Source organism: Indicator indicator, chromosome 1 (genome assembly GCF_027791375.1).
Source record: "Indicator indicator isolate 239-I01 chromosome 1, UM_Iind_1.1, whole genome shotgun sequence".
NCBI classification, from domain to species: Eukaryota; Metazoa; Chordata; class Aves; order Piciformes; family Indicatoridae; genus Indicator; species Indicator indicator.
In genome coordinates, this window is record NC_072010.1 from 65,306,065 (window position 1) to 65,330,311 (window position 24,247).

General features: G+C 39.1%; 1 protein-coding gene across 7 annotated transcripts in view; it reads left to right on the forward strand.

The window, feature by feature from the left end:
• Window positions 1-24,247, forward strand: part of MCF2L (MCF.2 cell line derived transforming sequence like) — a 138,353-nt gene that overhangs the window by 20,827 nt on the left and 93,279 nt on the right. For 6 of the 7 annotated variants that reach the window (XM_054381018.1, XM_054381009.1, XM_054381026.1 and 3 more), the window contains exon 1: window positions 6,460-7,615. The exons of the other annotated variant lie outside the window; for it this stretch is intronic. In XM_054381018.1, coding sequence (XP_054236993.1) covers window positions 7,495-7,615 — 121 coding nt within the window. In that variant the 5' untranslated portion in view covers window positions 6,460-7,494. Of the gene's footprint in view, window positions 1-6,459; window positions 7,616-24,247 lie in introns of those variants that run through there. 7 annotated transcript variants of the gene reach the window in all.

The window sequence follows — 24,247 nt, forward strand, 5'->3', positions numbered from 1 at the left end:
GAGAACACCATACACTATAGTCAGGGCCCACCCCTACTGGGAGCTGTCTAGATGCATAGATCCAGCAGAGGTCAATATCATGTTCCACATTTCGTAATTGTCGAAGGTATCACCTTCAGGACAACACCTTCTGAAAATCACCCATCTAATCATGGGTCTCACAGTGTCCTGAACCTCAGCAAAATCAGCTTTTCTGAACAGCTGAGAAATGTGTTTTAAGTAGTGCAAGAGGTCACTCTGTCTCCTCTAGAGGAATTAAGGAAGTGCAGGATTCATTACTGAGCTGAACACCTAATATCAGGTGTGGCAGACCTGGCTAGAGAAAGCAGCAGCGTCTGACCTGAGTATAAATGCCTATGTGCCTCTTTTTGACTTCTCGGGCTGCTTCTTGCAGACGTCAAACCCAATGGGTGTTATATGTGCTGTAGTTGTTAAAAGACACAATATTCAAACTAAACTCTCTTTTCAGCATAATTAAAGTATTCCTAAACTCCAGCAAAAACTCTTTCAGTGTCAGATTTTGGCTTTCCCATACCTATTTGATTCTGCAGAGAGCTGTTTGTTGGGGAGTCAATGTTGTTGGCTGCATGCATTTTTCAATTTTATGGTTCATAGGTGTTTTTATACATATGTATACACATATATATGCATATTAGATGCACGTGATTTTTAAACAGAGCTTCCATTATCATAACGTTTAAAAGCAACTACTTATCCTCAGCCTTCTTGTTAGATTTCCATTTGTATAGATGTAGCTGGCATGTGATGGGAATGACCACTGTGTCTCAGGGTGTACGTGCAGGCCAGTGCACTTGAAACTAGGCCAGATTCCTGGGGATATTCAAGGTCAGCCTCAACAAGGCACCTTGATCTAGTGGAGGATGTCCCCACTCACTGCAGGGGCGTTGGACAAGATGAACCTTTGGAGGTGCCTTCCAACCCAAACTGTTCTTTGATCTTTACAGGACATTGTCAATAAAACATTTGGTAAGCCATTTTAAGCCGTTTCTTTTTGCTGCCAATTGTTTTATCTGGATTACATCAGCAGCTTCTCCTTGAAGTGACTCCATTGTATGCAGGCACAGCGGTGTGGTGACATCAAAGGCCTCCCATCACTTTCTTTCTCTTGCTGCAAAAATTCCCTTTCTGCAGTCCCAGGCCCTCCCCCTGCTCTAGTCATCTCCCTCTCTTGTGTTGTTCTCCCAGTAGCAGTCGGGTACTGAACCCAGAGCCGAGACAGTGTGCTTGGGGAAAGTGTGGGCCCATGTTAAGCATATAACCAAAATAATTCTCAGGAGCTTCTTAATCTGAACAGATTTCTGTTCTTCACATGCTTTCACATCTGACCAAAAAGGTAGGCCTCATACCTCTGACAAATTTCACAGCATCACCGAACTGTCAGGATTGGAAGGGACCTCAAAGATCATACAATTCCAACCCCCCTGCCATGGGCCAGAACACCTCACTCTAGATCAGGTTGCTCAGAGCCACATCCAGCCTGGCCATAAAAACCTCCAGGGATGGGGCTTCTACCACTTCCCTGGGCAACCTGTTCCAGTGTCTTACCACCCTCATGATGAAGAACTTTTTCCTGATGTCCAATCTGAATCTACCCACTTCTATTTTTGTTCCATTCTCCCTTATCCTATCACTACCTGACACCCTAAAAAGTCCCTCACCAGCTTTCTTGTAGGCCCCCTTAGATATTGGAAGACCACAGTAAGGTCTCCTTGGAGAGGAGGACTCCTCAATCCCAAACTGTAATTGTCATTTACCAGATCATTTTACCTAATGGAATTTAAATAAGCAAGTGAACTGATTGTGGCAGCTGCTTGATGAACTCCAAGATCATGGTATCTTTTACTTGCAGCTTTGGGTTGGCACCAGATGCTAATCAGACTTTTCCCATGTTCTGACCTCCTGCTCTTCACCAGCATAAGTTCAGTTTCTGTACCCTCTCGCAGAACAAATCTGAAGTTTTGAAATTGATTGCTGGTTGCCTTCAAAAGTTAAACGACTTAAATTATGAGGACAAACTAGATGTGTTGTCTTGTTACATGTTAAATCTCATTTTGCTTGGCTGCTTATAAAGAGCCATTCTCCTCTAGTTATTTCTCTGATCCATTGTGATTTCCTGAGTATTTTCTGTTGGTAATGGTGGAGGAACCTGTTCTTTTGGATATAGGTCAAATTTATTGCTAACCTTCAGGAAATTCAGACATGTAATATAAGAGTACTTAAATTAGAGGGACAGATGTGAGGCTTTAAAAGTTTTTTGTTATTTTGGCAATTAAATATTGACACTTCCAGAATATATAAACTCTAATTTTATATCTTGCTATTTTTTTGTTTGTTTCTTTCTTATTGTGCAGTTAAATTACAAAACACTGATTTTAGGATTTATTTTAGTTTAACTTCTTTTTTGAGAAATGGCTTGAAAAACTGGCAGCTGTGGATCAGCAGCATATCGTGCAAGTATAAATAGAACGCAAGCTGTCCATTTATCTCAGTCCTGATCTACTTATACACATCTGATGCTTATTACAATCACAGTTTGTCTCTGAGCAGATATATCTAGTTAGGATTAAGCTTGGACAACTAACCTAATTCGCTCTTGTAACTGGATTCAGTGTAGATTTCTCATGAAACTAGATAATTAATTTAACTCCTAACCTTTCACAAATCAACATCAAAATATTGGGAATGTTTACCAATATCTATGTTCTTGGAAGATACTGAGTTTGTTTGTAACAGCTTTTAGGTTTGCGAGGCTTTATCTCCATTCATATCTCTCATTCATATCTGTTCCTGAGATTTCTCCACACCTCAGCTTCTCCTTTTATGTCATAGTATTTTATTAAATGTGATTTTAGTTCACGGATCCTCTAGATTACCAGGGCATCCCTTTCTAAATCTGTTGTTAGAGAGAACATTCTGGTACAGTAGCTTGGAAGTGAAATATAGGCACATCTACCCAATTCTAACAAGCACAAAAATAATACAGGCAGAAGATTGTACCTGAACTTTAATCTAAATTGAAAAAGGAAGCTTCACTCTTTTCTTGTATTTCAAGAACACTAACATATTGAAGGAGTAATAGTTTATTTCTAGGGTTTTAAGACAGAGGTGTTTTCTCAACATTTTCCCTCTACAAGAGCCTTCTGGAATTTGTGGATGTGAAAACATCAAGTTCTGTGTCTTTAATGTTTCAACCACACCTTGGGTTTTTTTGTCATTTAAAATCAGCCTCTAGCTGACTTGTTGCTGTTTTATCCTAATGACTAGCCTCTAGAGCAGGTTAATCTTTGTCAGTTTGTTTTTTATTTTAAAAATCAATGCAAGAAACTTGCCATAATGCAATGTTTATGTAGGGTTATAAGAAAGCACAGGACTAAGCATAACAACCATTAGTGCTACCTTGTTAGGGTACATGGGTGTTCAACTTGTAAAACGTTATATTTCAGATTAGAAGTAGCTTTCATAATACAATTCTAATGTGTGCAAAATTACAATTTTGTTCAGTGTGGTAGCATGAATCCAGTTTGACTTTGTACTGCTGTTCTCAACAAAATAAATGCATGCAGAGGTAATGGGTAAACTGTGCTTTCAACAGAAAGATCTAAACAATTCTACTTTTTTTCATCCTCATTTAGTTTGCACTGTTTATTGCATGTGCTGATTCTGAAAGATACACATGGCAGTTGCACCTTAAAAAAAAAACAGATTTATCTTGAATGTACCCTTATATTTGTTTTTTAGAACCCATTCCAAAAACCACTAATTTCCGAGCTCCACATATATATATATGTTAGATGCAATTCCCCATATAATTTTCACAGTCTTTTATATCATTCATGCAAGATATCTCCTCTAGGGTTTTGTTAGGAATGTGATGGCACTTCTTATACTGAAAATTCTCTGCAGAAGCTCCTCTCTGCTGGGACTCCAGGAAAAATTACTAGATGAGCAGAACAGCTGCTCACGGTTGGACTCCTGTGCATGGTGGAATCTGAAGTGCCAGGCATGAGAACATGCAGAAGAAATGCTTGAACAGCGTTGATTCTGCTACCAGAGCCTCCTACACTATGCAGCAAGAAGGGATACATAGCCCTATAACGTGAATGTTGTAGTGTTATGTTGAATATTACTGTGTAAGGATTTGGAGGAAAAATCACAGTAAGATATTTGAGATGTCCCATAAAGGTTAGGGTCCTGCACAAACAAATGATGAAAGGAACAGTGAGAACACCCAGCAATGATGAAAATTGTGTCATCTTAATTTAATGATTCCCAAGAAAACTTGAAGGTATTGTACTAAAATATTATGAGAGTCCCCAGTAATGAAAAGAAGAATGAGAGAGAGTACAGAGATGTCAGTCAGTGTAACTGCTTCTGTTGTCAATGTGCAGCATCGTGCCAGCAGTCAGAAACAGAGCTGGAAATTAAGCATGAGAAGGATAAGCCCTGTTTCATTGCTGCAATTTTTCCATCAGGCTGTCTACAGTACCTTAAAGATAATTGTGGAGGTGTTACCCATTGAATGTTACTGTTTATGTGACGTTGAAAGAAGAGATAGATACAGTCTAGTAGGTTCTGACAACCAATACTTACAGAATATTACTGCCTTTATACTGCTACGGAATTTGCTGATGCCATACAGAGCACAGAAAATATCCTTCTAATTGGAGCTTTTGTTACAATAATGCCAATGGCAAGAGAAAATACTCAGATTATTTTCCTGGAGATAGAGGCTGCTGCTGTTTGGAAAATACTGCATTACACCATCTGTTTCCTTTTGATTGCACACTGCCCATAGCCATTGTTGTGATTAATTTCATTGCTTCTAGGCACAAATTTGAGTGCTTAAAAGAAGATTAGAAGCTTGTTTTGTGGACAGGGATGTAGCTAATGGTTGGCTTTCAGTAGGATTGTGTGTACTTAACTTTTCAACTCAAGTCATCAGTCTTCTGTGTGCATTTCATGTATGAAGAGAGCAAGGAGAATGTCCTTTTGCTTCAATGTAATAATCCTCTGCACACGTCGTTGAAGTTCACTAAGTGTCACCACACGCTCAAAACACTTCTGGGACAAAAAGCCACTTTTCATAGAATCATAGAATCATAGAATCATTTATGTTGGAAAAGACCTTTACAATCATTGAGCCCAACCATAAACCTACCATTGACAAGTCCACCATTAAACCATGTCACTAAGCACCTCGTCTGCATCTACAAGACTCTACCACTTCTCTGGGCAGCCTGTTCCAATGCTTAACAACCACTTCCGTGAAGAAATTTTTCGTAAGATCCAATGCAACTTGACCCTATTTCTTCTTGTCCTGATTACTTTTTATCTAGCTGTTGGTTTGGCCGCTGGAAGATGCGTAGTTTCGTTAGCATCTCATTCAATTGTCAGACCAGGTCCTTTAGTCATGAGGTTGGTGTGCCCCAAAAGCCTCAAACAAGTAGTAGCCTGCCAGGCAAAAGGAGAGCCCTGATGGTTGATAATCTGTCACAGATATCTCCTGGTCACATTTGATGTCTCCACTGAGAGACACAGCCACAAGAAGCAGGTTGCAGTGTTGCCTCTGTGGATGCTAATGTTCCTCTGTATCTGACCAGAACCACTGCTTTGTGCCTCACAATGGCAAGCAGGACAAGAAAATAGGTAATTTTGTCTAAGACGTGGATGCTGTGCCTTACTTCAGTTCTGTTTTGTTTTGAACCTTGAGTATATAGTACAGTGAGGGTATGTATCATGGTGGTTTTCCACCACTAAGCTGTTCCCTTCCATTCTTTTAATTCCGGTATAACTTAAGTCAGCTGGGTAGGCTTTGATGAGTAACACAGCTGCAGTATGCAGTAGTGCATCTGCTTAGTATAATGAATTGAGAAAGCAAGTGATATTTGCATGAAATGTATAAGTTCTTATTTATACATTTCTTAATCATCACATTTCAAGACTGTCACATTTCCCTATGATTTCATGTTGGAAGTTGAACATTTTCCAGCTAAAACTGTAGTGATTCTCCTCTGTTAGCAAGGTATATTATATTTAAATTAGCATTTAGCAAGAACTTATTTAATATTTACTTCAATGTGAATTAACTAAGGGTTGTCTGTTTGAATTTGCTTTCAACAGCATCATATTTCAAAACACGCCTTCAAGTTGATGTGCATAATGTTGTATTTTGAGGTTGTGGCAGATCTGTGGCCACACAGGACATAGTTAAACAGAATTGAGAGGGAAATGTTGACTGCCAAGTAAAGCAGCATTATCAATTTCCTCTGTCCTGCATTGAAAGAGACAAGGGGAACAGACAGTGTAGGGTTTCCTGATATGTTTTAAGAAAGCCTAGGATTCATTTCCCCTCCCTTCCTTCCTATTAGTTGTTTGTTAACTCCCAGGAAGATTCAGATTTTTCTTGTGAGACCTCTCCCCTCTGTTCTGGAAACGGGCTTTGCTTTTGAGAGGCTTGGGTTTTGCTTCTGTGCTAATGCAGGGTGAAGAAGAGTAGGTGGATTGATGATGAGAGTCTGACTTAGGGCAAACGAGCTGATGAGAAGTTTCTAGTTGATGACGTTGTATTCACAGAAGTATTTTGCTTGCTGGCATGAGCATAGCACTGTCCCATGAGGAATCCACGGTGCTGCAGAAACAGAAGTAGGAAATACATCAAGTGTCAGCGTGAGAATTCTGCCCTTGGAGTGCTGAGTTATAAACTTATGAGCAAGACCGTGAAGTTATAAGAGAGACCTTCAACTTGCCCTTCTTCAGGAGAAACCTCAGATGTCTCTTTGCAACAGCTGAACATCTGTCATGTTAAGGAGAAGGATACACAGACAGAGGCGATAGTACCAGCTACTTGGGATGAGCAGCTGCTTTGGATCTCTGTGCATGACTGGAGTATCCAAACAAACTGGATACTTTGTGAGGGCTTTTCATCATCAGAAACAGTACAGAGCTATTAGTTTGCCTGCTATTATTTTGGATGAAACACTGTAAAATAGACGGTTTCACATTTTGCGGGGGAAAATTTCATCTGCCAGTCTGACCTGCTGGTGTGAGAAGCTGTGCCTCCTTTATTCATAGTAGACACTGAAAACTGTGGCAAGATGTCCAGTCTGCTGAGTGCAGTGTACTAGGAACTGAGACGGTCTCACAGCTTCATGCAGAAACTATCTTGGCGTTTTCAGTCCAGTAAATACAACTGATTTTTCTTTCCTTTTTTTTTTCATTCTAGTAAATTGGTTTCTGAGGAAAAGTACATGCAATACAAATAACTGCACTGTACTCATTTCTAGCTCTTGGAATCTGCATCCTTTTAAAACCTTTTTGGAAGCATTTGGATTTCACAAAACATTTTTATGTTCCATTGACATTTAAAAACAAGATCAGAGTATTTTTAAGTGTGTTAGAAGAGTATAATTCTGAAGAGCTGATTTTTTATTTCCTTTATTGAATAACTTGGTAAAGATTCAGGGATACACATCCATGTCTCAACGCCGCTTTTTGAGGGAAGGACGAGAAAGTCATTTTAGGATCCTACCAAGATTCATTCAAATTCTTCATGGCAGACGTCACTCACGAAATAACCCACACCAAATATGCTCTGGTGAGGTGAATGTATGGGTGATCCTGCAGTGTGATCTGTTCTCTAGATAGAGTATTGCACTTAGATTTGAGCAGCATGTGGGGCGAATATGAGAAGTAGCCTTGTTTTGGTGCTTTTATCCATACTAGATGTTACTTGTGGATTGTGATTACTCTTGGTCACCAGTATCTAACAAGCACAGATTGGAATGCTTTACACCAACCCTCCTTTGAGACTTTAGCAGAACTTCTCTGAGTGCTGTGCTCTTAAAATAGATAACCAATTGCACCAGAAAAATATTTATAACTGTGCTCAAAAAATCAGGAAGCCACTGATCTTTAAGTATAATGTAGTAAATTTAGGACTTGCTGCCACTCAAAGTCTCTTTCATACAGTATGAGGTATAATAATCTGTTAGTGTGACTGATAAGTATATAATTTATGTGTTTAGCAAAGTTTCACTTTGTTGTTTCTTTTTCTTTGAAATAGGTTAACCCTGACTGGCTGAAATAAACTGAAGCAGATTTTTTAATAATTAATTAATCCTTTCTTGGTTTTATATGCATAGTGACCTATGCATAGTTATAGTGAAAAAAAGAATAACCTTTTTTCTTGTTTCTCTTTAAATTTATTTGGAGCATGTGAAATTGAAATCAGCATGAACTAAGCTACATTTATAGGAAAATATAAAATTTTCAAAGCCATTCAATAATCCTTTCTTTAATCTTGATACTTACTCTTAGAAAAAAAATACCTCTCTGGTGGTTACTTTTGCTCATCCCTTCTTTTCTATTATGCTCACTGAGTCTTTTGTCATCTATTTTGTTTGGAATTAATATTGTAATGGTGTGGTAACTTCTGAAATGTAAAGATTTCACTTTTCCTGACTTATCAGTTCTGAGTATTCATGGGGCCACAATTTGGTAGCTTTAGGAGTGTCAGCTAATAAATTAACAAGATTTACACATTAATTCTGTTCAACTCAGTCTAGAAAAAGGTTTTATGTTAATTTTTGTTAATGACAGTGAAGTCAGGAAAATTTTAACTGTGTTTTTAACACATGGGAAGCAGTCTTACAAAGCAAAGCAAAACAAGGCCTCAAATTTCAGTCTTACCTTCATGTAGGATTTAACCATCACTTGGTACTAATCACACTTGCACCGATAGATTATAACATTTATGTACTTAGGAGTTTCAGGCACCTGCCAGCCATTCATGAATGGTTTGGAGCTAATTCAAAGTAGACTGCATAGGGTAAACCCACACATTTAATATACTGAACATATCCTAACATAGGTACTTTTCTTGGTTTTACCCTAATTTCCTGCAGACTCAGATCCTTAATATAAATCTTATAATGATCTAAAATCATCTCTTACTTACAGGTCCCTTTCACTATATATAGGTGCGTATAGCCAGAGAATTGTGTGTTTCAGCAGGAAGTTGTCCGTCTTCTCTCCCACCCATCTTTATTATTATTCCAAAACTTCTTTTGATTGTGTTGCAGCCTTTTCTGTTTGAAGACTTGAAGTATGCAAAAATTCTGTTTCCTTTCCTTCCTGTTACCCATTTTATGTTGACAGCAGGAATGTAATTACATGCTTTTAATGTTAACCTTATATACCCAGTAAGAATTATTCCATTGTTTTGGTGAAAGCCATTTTATGGCCTTCTGGACTGATAAGAGTTTCTCTCTCTTCCTGGTGGCAAATCTTTGTCAGCATTCAGTGGCACTTTGAGACCAATTGTTACACAGAAGGTGGATCAAGTGTTTAGACCGTGGAAGAAGTAAGATACTGCAGCCTGGGATCATGACTGTCCTGTAGCTGAGTAAAATTCTAGTCTTGGCAAACATGTATTTCCAAAGTAAATGTGCTTGTAATTCTGTGGATCCCACGGTATCTGCATCTCTCTTCCCCTTGTGACAAAATTAAGCAACTCTGTCCTGTTGTCCCAGGTCTCACAGAGCTTTGTTCTTTCTTCATTAGCATCTCTGGAAACTGTCAAAAGCAGGTTTGCTCACTGTTGCTTCACCTTTTCCCCACATAGTAAAATATTTAATATACAGTATATAAATTTTTACATGAACAATCCTAGATCATATATTGATTTTGCATTACTTTATTTAACTCAATAGGTAAATTTACCTTAACAGGTATATAAAGCTGGGCTGGCTTCCAGAGTCTTCATGATTCATCAAGTCTGTCTCTGTTTTATTTTTAATTTTAACAAAGCAGATTTTTATTTACTTACAGCTCATGGACAGTTGGATCTGTCCTCCTTGCCCTAATCCCCATTGCACCGTTCTTTGCAGGCATCTTTTACCCAGAGCAGGCTGTATTGCCTTTATCCCCTCACCCTGTTGAGCTCTTTGGATTGCAGAGCAGTTCAAAGGTACTGTGTGGTCTGAGCCTCCTGTCTTGGAAGGCAGGGCCCAGGCTAGCACAGTCAGGCTTGTGTGAAACAGCATTGTGGTTTCTGTGTCCATCCCTGACTGTACCTCTTCTGTGTGCCTGTGCATCTCCAACTGCAGGCAGGTAGGATGGCAGTCATAGAGTTTGTGGAGGATTCCAGCCCTGGAAAGCTATGGTTCAAGTAGTCTTCTGTGAGGACATCTGTCTGCCATCAGCAGGGACATTTTCCAGGGTGCTGACCTGCCGTGGTCATTTGTGATGGGCTTCCTGGCATAGTGCTTACAGGCTATTCTTTGAAATTCTCCCCTGTCACTTTCTCTGAGCAAATGGGAACGGTAGGTTGTCTTGAACTGAGAGCTGTAAAACAAGTCTGGCAAGTGGAAACTCCAGAAACATTTGTTACCAGTTTGTGCTGTGCTTAGTATGGATGGGGAGTATCTTTGGAGGCATCCTAGAGTCTGCATTTCTTCAGACTGGATTCAGGTTGGTTTTCTGACGAAGATGACTGATGATCTATGGTGGTTAGCTTTTGTGTTGTATGCTCTAGATAAGTAAAAAATGGATGGATGTGGAGACTATCCCTCTCCCAGGGTCCTTCCAATCCAATCCAAAGAAGTTCTGCAATGAGATACAATGAGGCAATCTATAATGTTGGAGTCTAATACTAATGGACTTCTGTAGTGAGAGTCAGATGAAGCTTGGTTAATTCACAACCTGGATAATCCACCACAAATAATGAAGAGGAGTCTAGAGGAAGAGCACTCCTGCTTTTTCCATGTTAGCTGAGGGGATGGAGATGTGATGCAACTACTCCTGGACTTGTATGAGTATTTCTGTTGAACATTGGGCATTCTTATACGGAGAGAGTGTGTTAGCTTACAGGCTGCATAGCAAAATGCATGGGTGCAGGAAATGTCAGACTGAGCGTATATTGAACTGAATACATGAATATAGCAGGCAAGCTTATGTATTTGAAAGCTTTGACACAGACAAAGCCTGCTTGCAGCCAATATAAACACTGAGATTTCTGTCCAGTGTTAAAAGTCTGTAACCACAATTTTATTACTGTTAGTCCCCACACTAGATACATCCTGGTATGTAAAGCTGTGTTTACTGATTACTGCATTCATATCATTGTTTGCTGGCTAGATAATGTGTTCAAAAGGGGTTTCCACGTTTGAGATTTCTATTACCTGTCCTGCTGGAATTGCCCTCACACCTTTTAGAGCAGAAAGGTGAGAAGAGAGTTGGGTGTGAATCCATAGCAGAGGTGATAAACTGCACCAAGATATTAAACTTGTGAGTAAGGAATTCAGTGCAACTCATTCCAGATAATGTTGTGAGTATCTGAACGAAAAACAGTTTTGCTTTGCCTTATTAAAGCCTGACATGACTTAGAGCTTCAGCCTTGTTATCAAACGCTGGGTATATCAGCAGTCTGTAAATATTCAGGGTGGAGACGTGAGGGGAGGACACTGTAATTAAAGAGATAATTGCAAGAACAGTGGCATTACTGGAGGAAAATATATTTGTAAAGTCATCTTGTGCCACCTGTTACATTCGTGGAACAAAGTCCAATTAATATGAAAGCTCTTACCTTCTTGGGGTAGTTTGTGTTGAGCAGAAGGAGAGAAAAGTGGTCATTTTTATTCTCTGACAATGACTCAGGGAGCAATTTCCATAGCAGAAATGAAGAGCTTTTACTTTTTCTCAGAATTGTGTTCATGGCTGGATTTCGTGGCACAGAGTAAGTTGGCTTAACTTTATAATAACTCCTAGATCTTGTAAATATAAACAGACTTGAGTAGACCTCTAAGTCAAGAGTGTGCAATATGTGTTGCTTGGAATGGTGTTCTTATAAGCATTTTGAGCTCTGTATATGCCAAAACCCCACAAATGTCAAGTCTTAATACAAATTTTGCTAGCTCATTGATTCTTGAAAATACACTGATCACAGAATGCACGTCATTGGAAGAGTCTGAGTGGTGGGGTTTTATTTTAAATCTCCGTTTCCAATGGAATTAAAATGTTAGCTATTTTAGGATCTAAATTTTCATACGAGGTTTTTATAGAACCTCCTTTCTTTTCAAATGGCACCCCTCAAACTTCTTACCATTTAGTATCTGTGATGTGCTTATATTAATTGGTTTCTTGAGCTCAGCCAATTTACTAAGTGAAAAGTGAGCACATTAGCAAAACCAGTCACAGGTGACATCCTTCTAAGACTTAAAAGTTCCTAAGCAGTATGTCCATCAAGAGTGAGTTGCTTCCTCCCTTGGAAATGAGTTTCAGAGCATCATTGCATGATTTTATATGACAGTTTTTGCTGCTAGAATGTGCTCAGTATGTTTTCTGATAAAGAGTTTGTTACTGTTCAGAGATACCAGTTCAGGGACACTGGCACTGGGGTGTTTTTTCCTTCACTTAGGTGTCTGTATTGACTTGTCCTATGAAACCAAGGGATCCCAGCTTCCTTTTTTAACTGCTTTTTCCCCTGAAATTTTTAATTTAGTAGTTTGTTAAGCATTTATTCTTTGTGTTGCAATGTTAGAGTGAAGGAAATGCATGATTGGAGGAGTGTACTTTACAATCACATTAAGATGCATGCTGTGTAGAAGGTAGGAATATCTAAAATGAGTGAAATTGCCAGCAGATTTCTGAGAGTAGTCCTGCGTCCCTTAATTTGCAAGGGAGATGTTATTTCTCCACCTGTGTGCACAATAATGAAGGAATGTTTAGCCTCTGGGATACTGATATACAGGCCACTTTATTCCCCTGGATGATGATTCCTCCAAGAAAACAAGGGCTTTTAAGAATCGTTCCAATTATAGAGGCATGCACGCAGAATTAGGGGCAATACAAGACCTTGTTTCTGTGCTCCTGTTTCAACACATCCACTGACTCTGAAACCATTGATTCTGCTCCCTGACACCTTGAACCTCCCCAACCTCTGCCTGTGATTTTGTCCAAGTTTTCTAAGATTTAAGCTGTGAGGTTTTTTAAAAGGAACAGATGTTTTGTAAGGGTTGTTATTGTGTAACATTGTATTGCGTGTGAATGGAGAAAAAATGTCCAAAATTGTTGTGTTACTTTAATACGTTTAAAATTAATCTTCAGGAAACAAAATCTGACTGTGCCTGCAACTCTTGAAATGGGGAAAATTGTCTTCCTGACTGTTAGTGCTCTTTTAGAAGTTCATTTAATTTAGGCAGTAGCATATATGACATTAATACCATAGTATGCAGGGAGTTAACAAAAATGTTTCCTGCTTTCCTGGTACCTGAAGAATATCTGAAAAATTTGTGCACTAGTGAAAAAAACCCAGCAACTTACAGTTTTCCTGATGAATAAGCAGAGATACTTTGCTTCAGTAGAGGAAAAATTACTTGCTGTTCTTTCAGCATGCTTTTGCTTCTCCATATGGAGAATTGCCAGCAAGAAGGTGTTTACTCTCTGGGCAGAACCAGTCCTGGAGCCAGGATGTAATTTTATTTACTTCCTTTATCTTCTTAATTGTTATTTCAAGAAGTCTCCAATCTCATGTGCTGTTGCAATCTGTTTAGTTGTGCTGAAGTCATGCTTAATAAGGTAGCCTGCACTACTTGCTTTTACTGTGTGTGCTTGTCAAGTTTAATAAAATCACACATGATCTTCAAATTAACCTCAAAGGTTAAGCTAACCTGAGAAGGCTGAAGATACACGGCCTCGTGCTAAAGCACTCTAAGTTAGAAGGATCAAAGTATGATTTCCAGCACTTCCTGATTGAAGCTTGCTCTTGTATTTATTTATTTTATCTTATTTCAGAGCCACTACATCTTCTTTCAAACCAGGAAGCAAAGACCAAGGCAACTGCTATGTGTTTCATTTCTTGCTCAGTGATCTTAAATAAACCTCAAAAGAGATTCTGTGTTAGTCAGTGGTTAATCCAATCTCACACACAACTTCTGTTCCTGGCATTTTTAATCAAACAGGGCATGAAATCTTCCTAGATCTAGTTGGTTGCTGTTTTTTTCTGGAAATGGACATGGGCTGCCGACAGTCTTGTTTTCACATTTAGTATCTGTCAGCAGTCTTTGGTGTCATTGATGCTGTTTGCCAACTTGCATACAATTCAGTGTGAGGGAAGCAAGTTGTTGAACAGGTTGAATCTTTCCTTTTGGAGTAACAAATGAGAACTGGAGGACCCTATGGGAAACTTCTGTAAGGGCTTCTTCTTATCCCTTTTTATTCTCAAGCGGAAAAAAAATCTGAGATTTTTCCATCTGTACTGCCATCAGCATACAGTGAGTCTCAGTCCCATCAAGTTATTTTATTCAGATTTATACTTATTTCTCATTGCAAAATTTCTAGTAAATTTTGGAATTTGGTAGACAGGGGCCTAAAAAAAATGAGTCCAGGAACCAAGTTAGTAGAGGACCTTGAAGGGTTCAGTGGTAGTTACTTGCAGTTGTTTTTTAGTAAGGAGTTTTGTCTACTTAGCAAACATATTGGTTGGGCAGTTGGTAGAGAATGTAATTTCAAATGTGAGTGGTTAATCAAGAATCACAGAATGGTCTGGCTTGGAAGGGACCAATCCCCTTTAAAAACTGTGATTAGTACAGTTTTGGTTACAATTTGTCTTAGAGCTGTGATTTGTGAATTGCCTACAGTAATTTTAATCTGAGTGGGGTTCTATTCTGAAAATCATTAGGAATTTCAGATGGACAGTTTTAACATAGACCCTTAGTTGCACTAGTCATGAGTAATTCTGTGAATGATTGCATCTTTTGATTTACCTCTGAGAAATCACTTTAGAAGTCTCCACAGTATGTGACCTATAGTTTAAGTGAATATACATCAGAGGGCTAGTTGAAGAACTTGTTTGTATGTTTCCTTTGGCTTTTGGGGAAGGAGTTACTTGCTTCTCTGGATTTTATTTGAAGGAAGGATGCAATCTGTATTTGCCTCCTTTTTTTCTAGGAGAAAGTCATAAGCTTTCATGAAACACAAGCAACTTGTTTCATGCAGTGTCTGCAGAGCAGAATTACTCTTTAATTCCTAAGCCTTCATGATCAAAAAATAAGCATTTTCTCTGTTTTAGCCAAACACTTCTATAATTCTTTGCATTTTTGGTTGGTTACAAAGCTGTATATGAAAAAAATGGGTAAGGTTCAGTAGGTCAGGTGTTTTTAAGGAGAGTTGACATGTGAAATGAAGAATTCGAGATACTGCCTCTATCCTTTTACATTAGAAGCTTTGCCTTTCTAATACTCCGTATCATTGCTGGGTTTTTGAACCAGAAACTCAAAATGTGTCCTTTTTGGGAGCCCAAAAGCCACACAGCTCTCCTCCACCTTACTTTCAAACTCTTTAGCTTCTACCATCCAAACCTCTAGGAAGCCAATAGTGTGTTCAGACATTATAACTGGACTGTCCACGTGGGCCACAGATAATGTTTTGCTAATTTTTCTTTGTATGATCTACCATGATGGCTGTCAAAGATTGCTTAAGGACTTCAGGTGTAAGTACAGGTAGTGTCTACTACCTTCCTCAGTGTAAACTTTTCCCCTTTCGGTTGATAGCATTTGACCTTGATTCCTCATCTGATTTTTTTCTGACTTCCAGGTATTGAAAATTCCATTCTTTGTCTGCAAGGTAAGTTGTAGTAATATTTTTTGCAGATGTTTTTGCAGATTTTAAGGATAGATTCCTTTAAGAAGGAAGTTTTTTTGGTTATTTCCTGTGTCCTCCCTTGGTCCCTAAGTATCACTGCTTTTCTAGTACAATTTTTGCAGTCCCCAAAAATACCTTTCTGGGAATGCCAGATTTGCTACCCTCAACTGCAGTGTCGTCCTTAAGTCAGGAGATCATTTGCTTACATTCCGTGTGCAATCCTGGTCTGGTTAGCATGCTCCAAGCATGAGTAATATGTGCCTGCAGTACTGACTTTTAATATTAGAGCTTAAAAACATAAGAGCTGTCCTAGTGGTCTTGGACAAAGCCTCTTTTCTTGCCAAAGGAAGGACTTTGGGGTTTGGCCCAGGTCATGGAATTTCTTTCTATATTGAATTGTCTAACTACAGATCAGACTGTATGCAGAGAACTTCAGTTGTGCTGGAAAACTTTCTAATGAATCTTAATGTTTTGAGGTGTTAGGAGATTGTTTTGAGGATCACGCCCTTGGACTCAGGTCTTTCTCCCTGCAGATGCCTAAGCCAGTGTTTGGCAGCGTATCCAGTTTACTGCCTGAGCAAGTGGCATTTGTCTGTAGATTTGAGGATAAAGCTTGTGCAGTCACAAGATTTGTGGATCCTCCACCCAATATTTTCCACTCTGGCATGCTTCCAGTATGGAAAAGAGAAAAGGTATTCCCAAGCCCATTTTATCAGATGGGTTTTCAGCCATTCCACCGATTAGAGGTCACCTCAGTTTAGCCCCCTTCAGTGTTACAATGTAACCCAGCATATTTGTTGGGAACACGGAGTCATAAACAAAGTAATGGCAACTGTTTTCCACATTAGATTGCTTCCTTCTTTCAGTTATGAAAACCCATTATTATTATTGTTTACATTTAAACAATGAGAATGCTCTGTCCCCTCTCTCCCTGTCCCAGCACCTGCCAACCTCAAACCTTCACAGTCCATGGGATTTCTATGGATGCTCTGCAACACGGCTGTGCACTGCTTCCATGAAGTCTCCTCTACAAACAATGGGCTTGTTCACTCTTGAATACTTTAAATTTTTAAAAACATTTCCTTTATGTGACTATGTTTATTTTAGAAAGGAAAAAACAGAGGTTGCTCTTGGTACCTGCAAACAGCATCAGTGCTTTAGAGACAGAAAGCTGTGTTTTAGAACACAATACCAACAGGGAAGGAAGGCAAAATATTCTGAAACAATACTGTCAGAACAGAGAAAATGTGACAGAGTAGGCTTTGGGTTACAGTTTGCCAAATTGGGAAGCACACCAGAAATACACTGATTAGCTCCTAATCTCTGCTGTTGCATGGGAAGCAGTAACTTCAGTGAAACTGCTTCACATAGGAGCAGGCTCACATTAAGTCTGAGCCCATTTCTCAGTGTTTTGGCTTCAGGAGAAACCTTGGGGTTGCTAGTTTATAGATCTGAAGACCTGTTTGCAAAAGGAGTATTTCCTTGAGCTCTTTGTCAGCTAACTGGCTGCACCTGTGAATCCACCCTGGTGGGCTGGCTGAAGCTGAGTACTGCTCAGCTGCCAGGAAGTGCCAGACGGATACATGCTGTTTTTTTAGGCAAGCTGATGATAGAGCTATGACTCTTTTCCTTCCACTCAGGTACAGTGAGAGATTCTTCCTTCTTGCCTGAAGAGGAAAACATGAAACACACTAAATGAAGTCATGGGGGTTTGTTGTTGGTTTGTGGAGATATAATATATTTATATGCTCTTACTTATTTGTAGCTAGGCTGCTGCTTTTTTCGTTAGCTATTAAAATAGGGAGACTAAAAAGTTGTGGATTGTTTGGGGGGGTTTCCTGCTCTGAGGAATTATATGCAGCTAACAGTAGGGACTCAAATACATCTGATATGTAAGCTGCATCAAATTTGTCCACAGTGTGTGAAAAGAAATTCTAGTGAAGCAAAAAAAATCTGACTGCTATTGAAAAGCTGAGAATTACAGAATCTTGGAAAGGAAAACGAAAATTTAAAAACTTGGGGAACCCTTAAACCTTACTTTTCCAGGTGCTCTGAAGAAGTCTGTGTAAGATAGTTTTTACACAAAAATCTCACTTCTTCCCCTGAAGTTTCCCTCCAAAATGTAATATGGCAAATACCCATTGGGAAACTGTGATACTTTTAGCATTATTAACTGTTGTTCTGTGTGAGCAGTGTGGTTCTTTGCTTATCCTTTGAACTGACTAGGCATCTATATTTGTTATCCTCTATATGGTGCATTTGGTGCCCTAAAAAAGGGAGGAGGGAGTGTATTCAGCATTGGCTAAAGTGCTGCAGCATGGGGTAAAACCAGCAGCAGTCACAGGGTGTTCTGTTTTTGCGTAAGGGGAGGGGAAGGCTTTTGGCAAAGGACATAAACTCTGTCCTGTTAAAATACACTGTACTTTAAAGATTGGGTTCAGGATGAGACCTAATTGAAGAGACCTTATTTGCTGCATAGTGCAGAGAACTACAAAGAGCATGCTCACCTTTGATCCACTTGCTCTCTGCTTTTCTGCTTAGGGCAAATACAAGGGTAGGGGCTCGGTTAAAATTACATTGAACTAATCAGGTACACACTTGGTAAGGCAGGAGCTGGTAGGAACTACATGCATTTTTTTTTTCAGAGGCAATAAAAGGAAGAGTAGAAAGAATGGCTAGGGGTTGTGTCTGGGGTTGTCTTTTGCTCTTGTGAGATTCATGGGCATTAGTTCAGCTGCTGCATGTGTCAGAACAAGTGGAATTTGCTCTTTGGCCTTTTGTTTCATCCTTCTTTATATCTTCATTCATCTCACGGAAAGGAGAAGAAACACTAAACTGTTTCAAAAGGTTTTTGCTGGTGAGGTGTTAACCCAGGACTGTGAAGCGGGGGAAACTCAGGAAGTTTTGCTTTCCACTGAAGGTCCTAATCAATGGAGGTTAGGACATGGATGCGATGGGTTTATAAGTTTTTATAGGTCTTTCCTCTTTGTTAGCTAAAAGTTTGCGTGATTGCGTCTCTGGCCTGACTGGCGCATCTCAAAACAGTGCTCAGGTTTTTGAGGCCTGTTAAACAATCCTACCTTCTGAAGTTAGAGGCTAATGCTAATAAACCACCCCTGGCAGAGGAGTGGTTTTGCTGTTTGAATCCACAACTCTGCCCGAGTTGTCACACCTAGGCCAAAAGTAAATACAGTAATAGGGCAAGTACCCATATTTAATGTGGAAAATTAAGGTAATGTGGCTGTTAAAAACCCCAAGCTCTATACTGCTGTCCTGAACTGGCCAGGAAGCAACCTAGGAAACTGGAAAAGAAAGAAAATGTTTGTTGCTGTAGGTTGATTAAAATCGCAGGGACTGGCTGCATTTTCAATCAGGTAAGGCTATCGATTTCCTGTTTGCTTCTGGGGACTGGAAACAGGACATAGTTATAGCTGCTGTACTGCAGTTGTTTATGGATGTTACAACAACTTTTTTCAGGGTTAGATTTTGTGTTTTTTAAAAGAAGTGTTTCATTAAAGGGGTCACTGCCTTTTTAAAAATTATATGATAACGTGTTCTTAAAACCCTTGCATCTATAAAGTAAAAAGGTCAGGTCTGGTCTTTCCACAGAGAGCAACCAACATGAGCTTTGTCTTTTCTGCACTGACTACGTTTAACCAAGAATATCACAGTGCTAAGCACAAGGGCTAAGATATTTTGTTATCTCATTGCAGTGAGATTTTATTTCTTGGAAGGAAGTAAATTTTTGTCAGAAACCTGAAGCAGTTCTCCAGGCTGGCCCTCCAGAAGAAGCCAGTCTAAGTGTGTCTTCTGCTCTTTTTTCTTTTTGATTGGTAGAAAATGAGCTTTGGTTACTCTTTCCTGATGTTGAGCATCCTCTTTTCTTGAGGAAAGCGTAGAGCTTGTTCAAGCCCAGCAGCGTGAAAGCATTAGCAATGGGAGAAACTGAGATGCTATGATGTGAACCTGTAAGTGAAGGGAATTTGAGGATTGCTCCGACACACTTGCTTGCATTTTTTTCCACGCTTTTCGTATATGTGTGGTCTTGGTAGGTTGCACAGTCACAAGCAGCTTGCTGCAGTGTGCATGTGTGGGTCACAAAAATTCAAAATCATGAGTCAAAATTAAAACTGGCTTGAAAAGTAAGAAGCTTAAGAAGACAGTGGTGTTTTTATCCTATTATGTGGATTTGTCAAATTTCAAGTGTAACCTTGTGAGAATATGGGTCAGATTTTTGCTGTGTAAGTAAGACTTAAAAGTTGCTGGCCAACTGAAGAATTTTGCCTATACTAGCTAATCTAAAATAATAGGTAAATCAGATTATCTATTAGCAAGGTTTTTTTATTTGTAGCTGTAAATGCTGCTGCAATACTAAAATATTGTAACTAACTTGTCCAAACCTACCCTGATGAAACTGATGGTTTGTCTCTTTATTTTATGTCAGATCAACATCAGATTTCTCTTCTTTCTGTTTTGTTTGTTCTTTCAAGATTTATGGGAAATATTATTTTTGTAAAAGGTTTGGGGGTTTGGGGGGGGGTTGGTTTTGAGGTTTTTGTGGGGTTTTTTTGGGTTTGGTTTTTTTTTTTTTACTTTCTTTTCCTTCCTTTGTAGTAAATAGTATTGCAGCATGTATCTGTTCATCAGTGTTACGGGAGTATCTGATATTTTTTTTGGAACCAGTTTTCCCATAGCTTTTGACCTGAAAGTTTTTGTGCTTCCTGAGTGTCTTGTTAATCTGGAAAAAAATTATTCTGTGTACTTCAAGCATCATAAAAAGGGTTTCCTATTGCTGACAGAGTTTTGTGTTATATTTTGACTATAGGTTTTTTTTTTTACTGTTTAGGATTTTGACACAGTTCCTTTGTTGTAATGGTCTCTGTGAGTTTTCCTTACTTTCTAGAGTAATGTTCTTGTTAATATATATATTTAAGAATACAAAATATACCTATTTTTCCTTTTCTGAGTTTAATTCCTGTGCCGCTCTCATCACATTTGTTCTTATTACTTGCTGTTGAGTTCTCCATTCTGCTACCACTAAACTCCACATGCATTTCTTTTTACCTCCTCCACTTGCTGCTTTTATCCCACTGCTGCTATAAAAATAAATCTCTTGATTTTCCTGAATTTTAGTCCTACCGTCTATCTAATGTCAGTGCTGATTTGGTTTCCACCTTTAATTACACTTTTCAGTTCTTAACAGACCACTGTCTCATGCATTTGGAGTATTACTGCAGACAACTTCAGGGAAGAGCCAGGAGTCATCTTTTCTTCACCCCAGTGCAGTCTGAGAAGCTACATCTCACTGCAGGCATTGTTGCATGCACTGCTGCCATTTGTGAGGTTAAAAAGGTCAGACACATTTCTTTGTTGGGTTTTGCAGCTGTGGACAGATGGATCTGTCACCAAATACTGCAGGATAAAGTGTTTTACTACTGAGTCGTGTGTGGTTAAATTCAACTTCCAGGAAAGTCCAGTTTTTCTGTCTCTTTGAAATGAGAAACCTCAGTAAATCCTGCATCATGGTGAAAGAGAGGACTATGATTAAGTACTTGTGAAGGAGCTAGTTTGGAAAGGATGCATGTATATAAAAATATAAACTGATTAAAATTAAGGGCACAGAACACCAGAAATATTTTTAAATTAGAAATTGAAACATGTGTAATAACTATATTCAGTGGCCAGGCTTCTGTCTTGGTTTTGGGAGAACCTCTACATGTAGTGAGAGAAATGTCATCCTTGATAGGGTGTTACCCTTCCCTAAAAATTACTCAAGTGTTCTTTTGATGGTTTTGTTTTACTTTCTCGATACCTGGCATAAGGGATGTGTAATCTTCAAAGCTTTTAAGTGTATTATTGTCTTAAAGTGTAAAGTGTATTTTCAACATGTTATTTCTCAGCAGCTTTCCTTCTGTTTCTTTTTCACAATATATTTTTAAAAGATATTGCAGAACCTATTAATTGAGCAGCATCCTTCACTTTAGTGCTACAGCAACTCTAGATATTACCGGCATGCTCATTTTTATGAAAAGAGTATCTTTGCTTCTTTCCTCCTGGATGGCAGGTTTTATTGCTGCCTTTTTTTTTTTTTAAATCCTGAGTTTTCATTGCTTGTGTTTGTTTAAATTTAGGTTTGGATGTGACATAGGTACCACTATTGGTGACTTGACATCTGTCGTGGAGTTGAGTTTAACCTATTGCTGTTATTCATACCATATTGCAGTCATGCCAGCTTCACAAAAAAATGAAGGTGCTAACTGGAGCAAAGCATTATAGGGCTTGAAGTTTATGTTGCAACATGGGAGGCTTCCTGTTCCAGTTGCCGGTTCTGGGTTCTTGGGTGTTGGTCTTTTCCGCTGGGTGGCAGTGGGACAAGGAGGCATGGGGGGAGTAGTTTTCTGGCTTGGGCTTTTGGCTGACTTGCTTCTGCTTGCTGCTGCTTTGCACCACGCTTTTTCTGCATTTTGTGCTATATTTATCTGATTTTGCCCAGTGCTCTAGTCTTATCTCCCTCTTTTTGGTCTCAATCTCCTCAAGTTTTGGAGTGTTACTTTTCCCTGACTTCTATGTTGGGAAAATAGCCACGTTAACCCTCTGGTTTGGTTTGACCTGTTTTGTCCTGAGTCAAACATCAGGAGTTACAGCATCCAAGTTGAAAACTGCCAGATTTATTTCAAAATAGGTTAGTTTTGGTGCTGTATGGAGTCTTAAGAAGCTGCTTTGTGTAACGGATTTATAAAAACATGGTTGTGTGTTTCTATGTATATAGATTAATTTTAATGTTTTGCACTTTTGATGTAAATCAAATGTCATTGGCAATTTTGAATGTGTGATGACTTTAAAAAGAATGAAACCTTTATTTGCATTCTTTCTTTGGAAAAAAAAATCAAGAAGGTTTAGGAGAAAATGAATAAGGTTTTTTAATAATCTAGTATGCTGAAGTAGATGCTGACAGATGATGCATCAAATTGCTTAATCTCTTCAAAACTCCACTCAATTATAAATTCTGTGGTTACAGGTATGAGTTAGGTTTATTTCACTAGGTTATTTTTAGAGAGAGTATACATTTACGTTATGCTAAAGATGATCCTGTAAGGATAGTTTTTGTCATCCTGAATCCCACGAAGTGCCACAGCGTTTTACTGATGTGCTTTTTGCTACATACCTCATCCCTGAAGGAAAAATTAATTTAATAATTGTGCTTTAATGTTGGACTTGCTAAACTTGAATATCCTTTACCATTAATGTTGCCACCCTCATGCTGCATGCTTGCATGTGCTTTATTAAGCAGGTACAGTATCGTCCATATTCAAGCCACAGTCATAGCTTCCTTCTCTGGTTTTCATAAAACTAAGGTGACACAGTCCCTTACCCTCAATTGACTTGCATGCGTCCTTCAACAGCTTCTTCCACAGCTTTTTCCTCTGCTCTGTGGGCTGGAGTATGTCACTCACAGTCCATGCTGAGGTGGCAGGGAAAGCTAAATCTGAGCATGGAACACGAGTGGAGTTGAAATTAATTTCCTTGTGTTTTTAAATATAAACGTGTGCCCACACAGATTTTCTCAGGAGGGCTGTCACTCCTGTATGTTTTAACAGAACTTAAATTTGCCCTTAAGTCTTGTTGCTGTCATGCATGCCCACATACCACAGTTTTTTCTTTCCAGTTGTATTTCAAGCTGGATCACAAAAGCCAGGGAAAGATTTTGTGCTTCAACTCATTTGTTCTGTCTTGCTGCTGTTCTCTGAAGCACACAGCAAGGAGACCAGATATGATAACTGTGGAGCAAACATTTTCCCCATGCACACCCTCCAAAATACAGTGCTAAAGTAAAAAGGTTACTGGCTGTCTTTTCCCAGGAGATTGTTTCACAGGAGCTTGTAGTGTCTCTAGTGAAATTTTCAGCTTTCGGGTTTTTTTCAGCAGAATGGAACTCGTGGGAGAAAATGTCTTGTGCCTGAAATACCATGGGCCAGGCAGCTGGGGCCAGTTTCACAGAGGCTGTGTGGGCTCTTGTCCTTCCAGCACAGTGAGAGCAGGCTTCAAGTCTCCTATACAGTACAGGGTGGAAGTTCTCTACCATTTCTTCATGTGCTGTTCAGTCTAAGAACGCTTTGGTTCCTTGTAATAAAATATATATTTATATTGTTTCATATTTAATATTTCTAGCAGTGGTATCTTCAGATACTGCCGTAATTTATTTACAAAGTTTATTTACAGGTTCTGTTATTTGGTTGTGGGTATGTATATTCCACATATGAAGACAGTTAAACGATTCAAGCACAAATCTGGGAATTTCCAATACAGTGACTTAAAGTGGAAATAAAGGTGCCACGATCTGCAGTTTCCCACAAGGGGGATTCTGTAGGAAATTACCCAGGGGCTCACGGCTTACTCCTTTGTCAGATATCTTCCCAGATGCTGTAATTATAATTCAAGTGGCTCTTGGCTCAGAGATGACTAAGGGGCCTCTCTCCTCTCATGCACAGTTCACAGGCTGTAGTAGCAGTGCAGCTCTTCTGGGATTCAGTTCTCTTGGGGCCTTTCCCCTTTTTGCCTCTGGCACAGAGTTCTTGGAGTGTTGGTT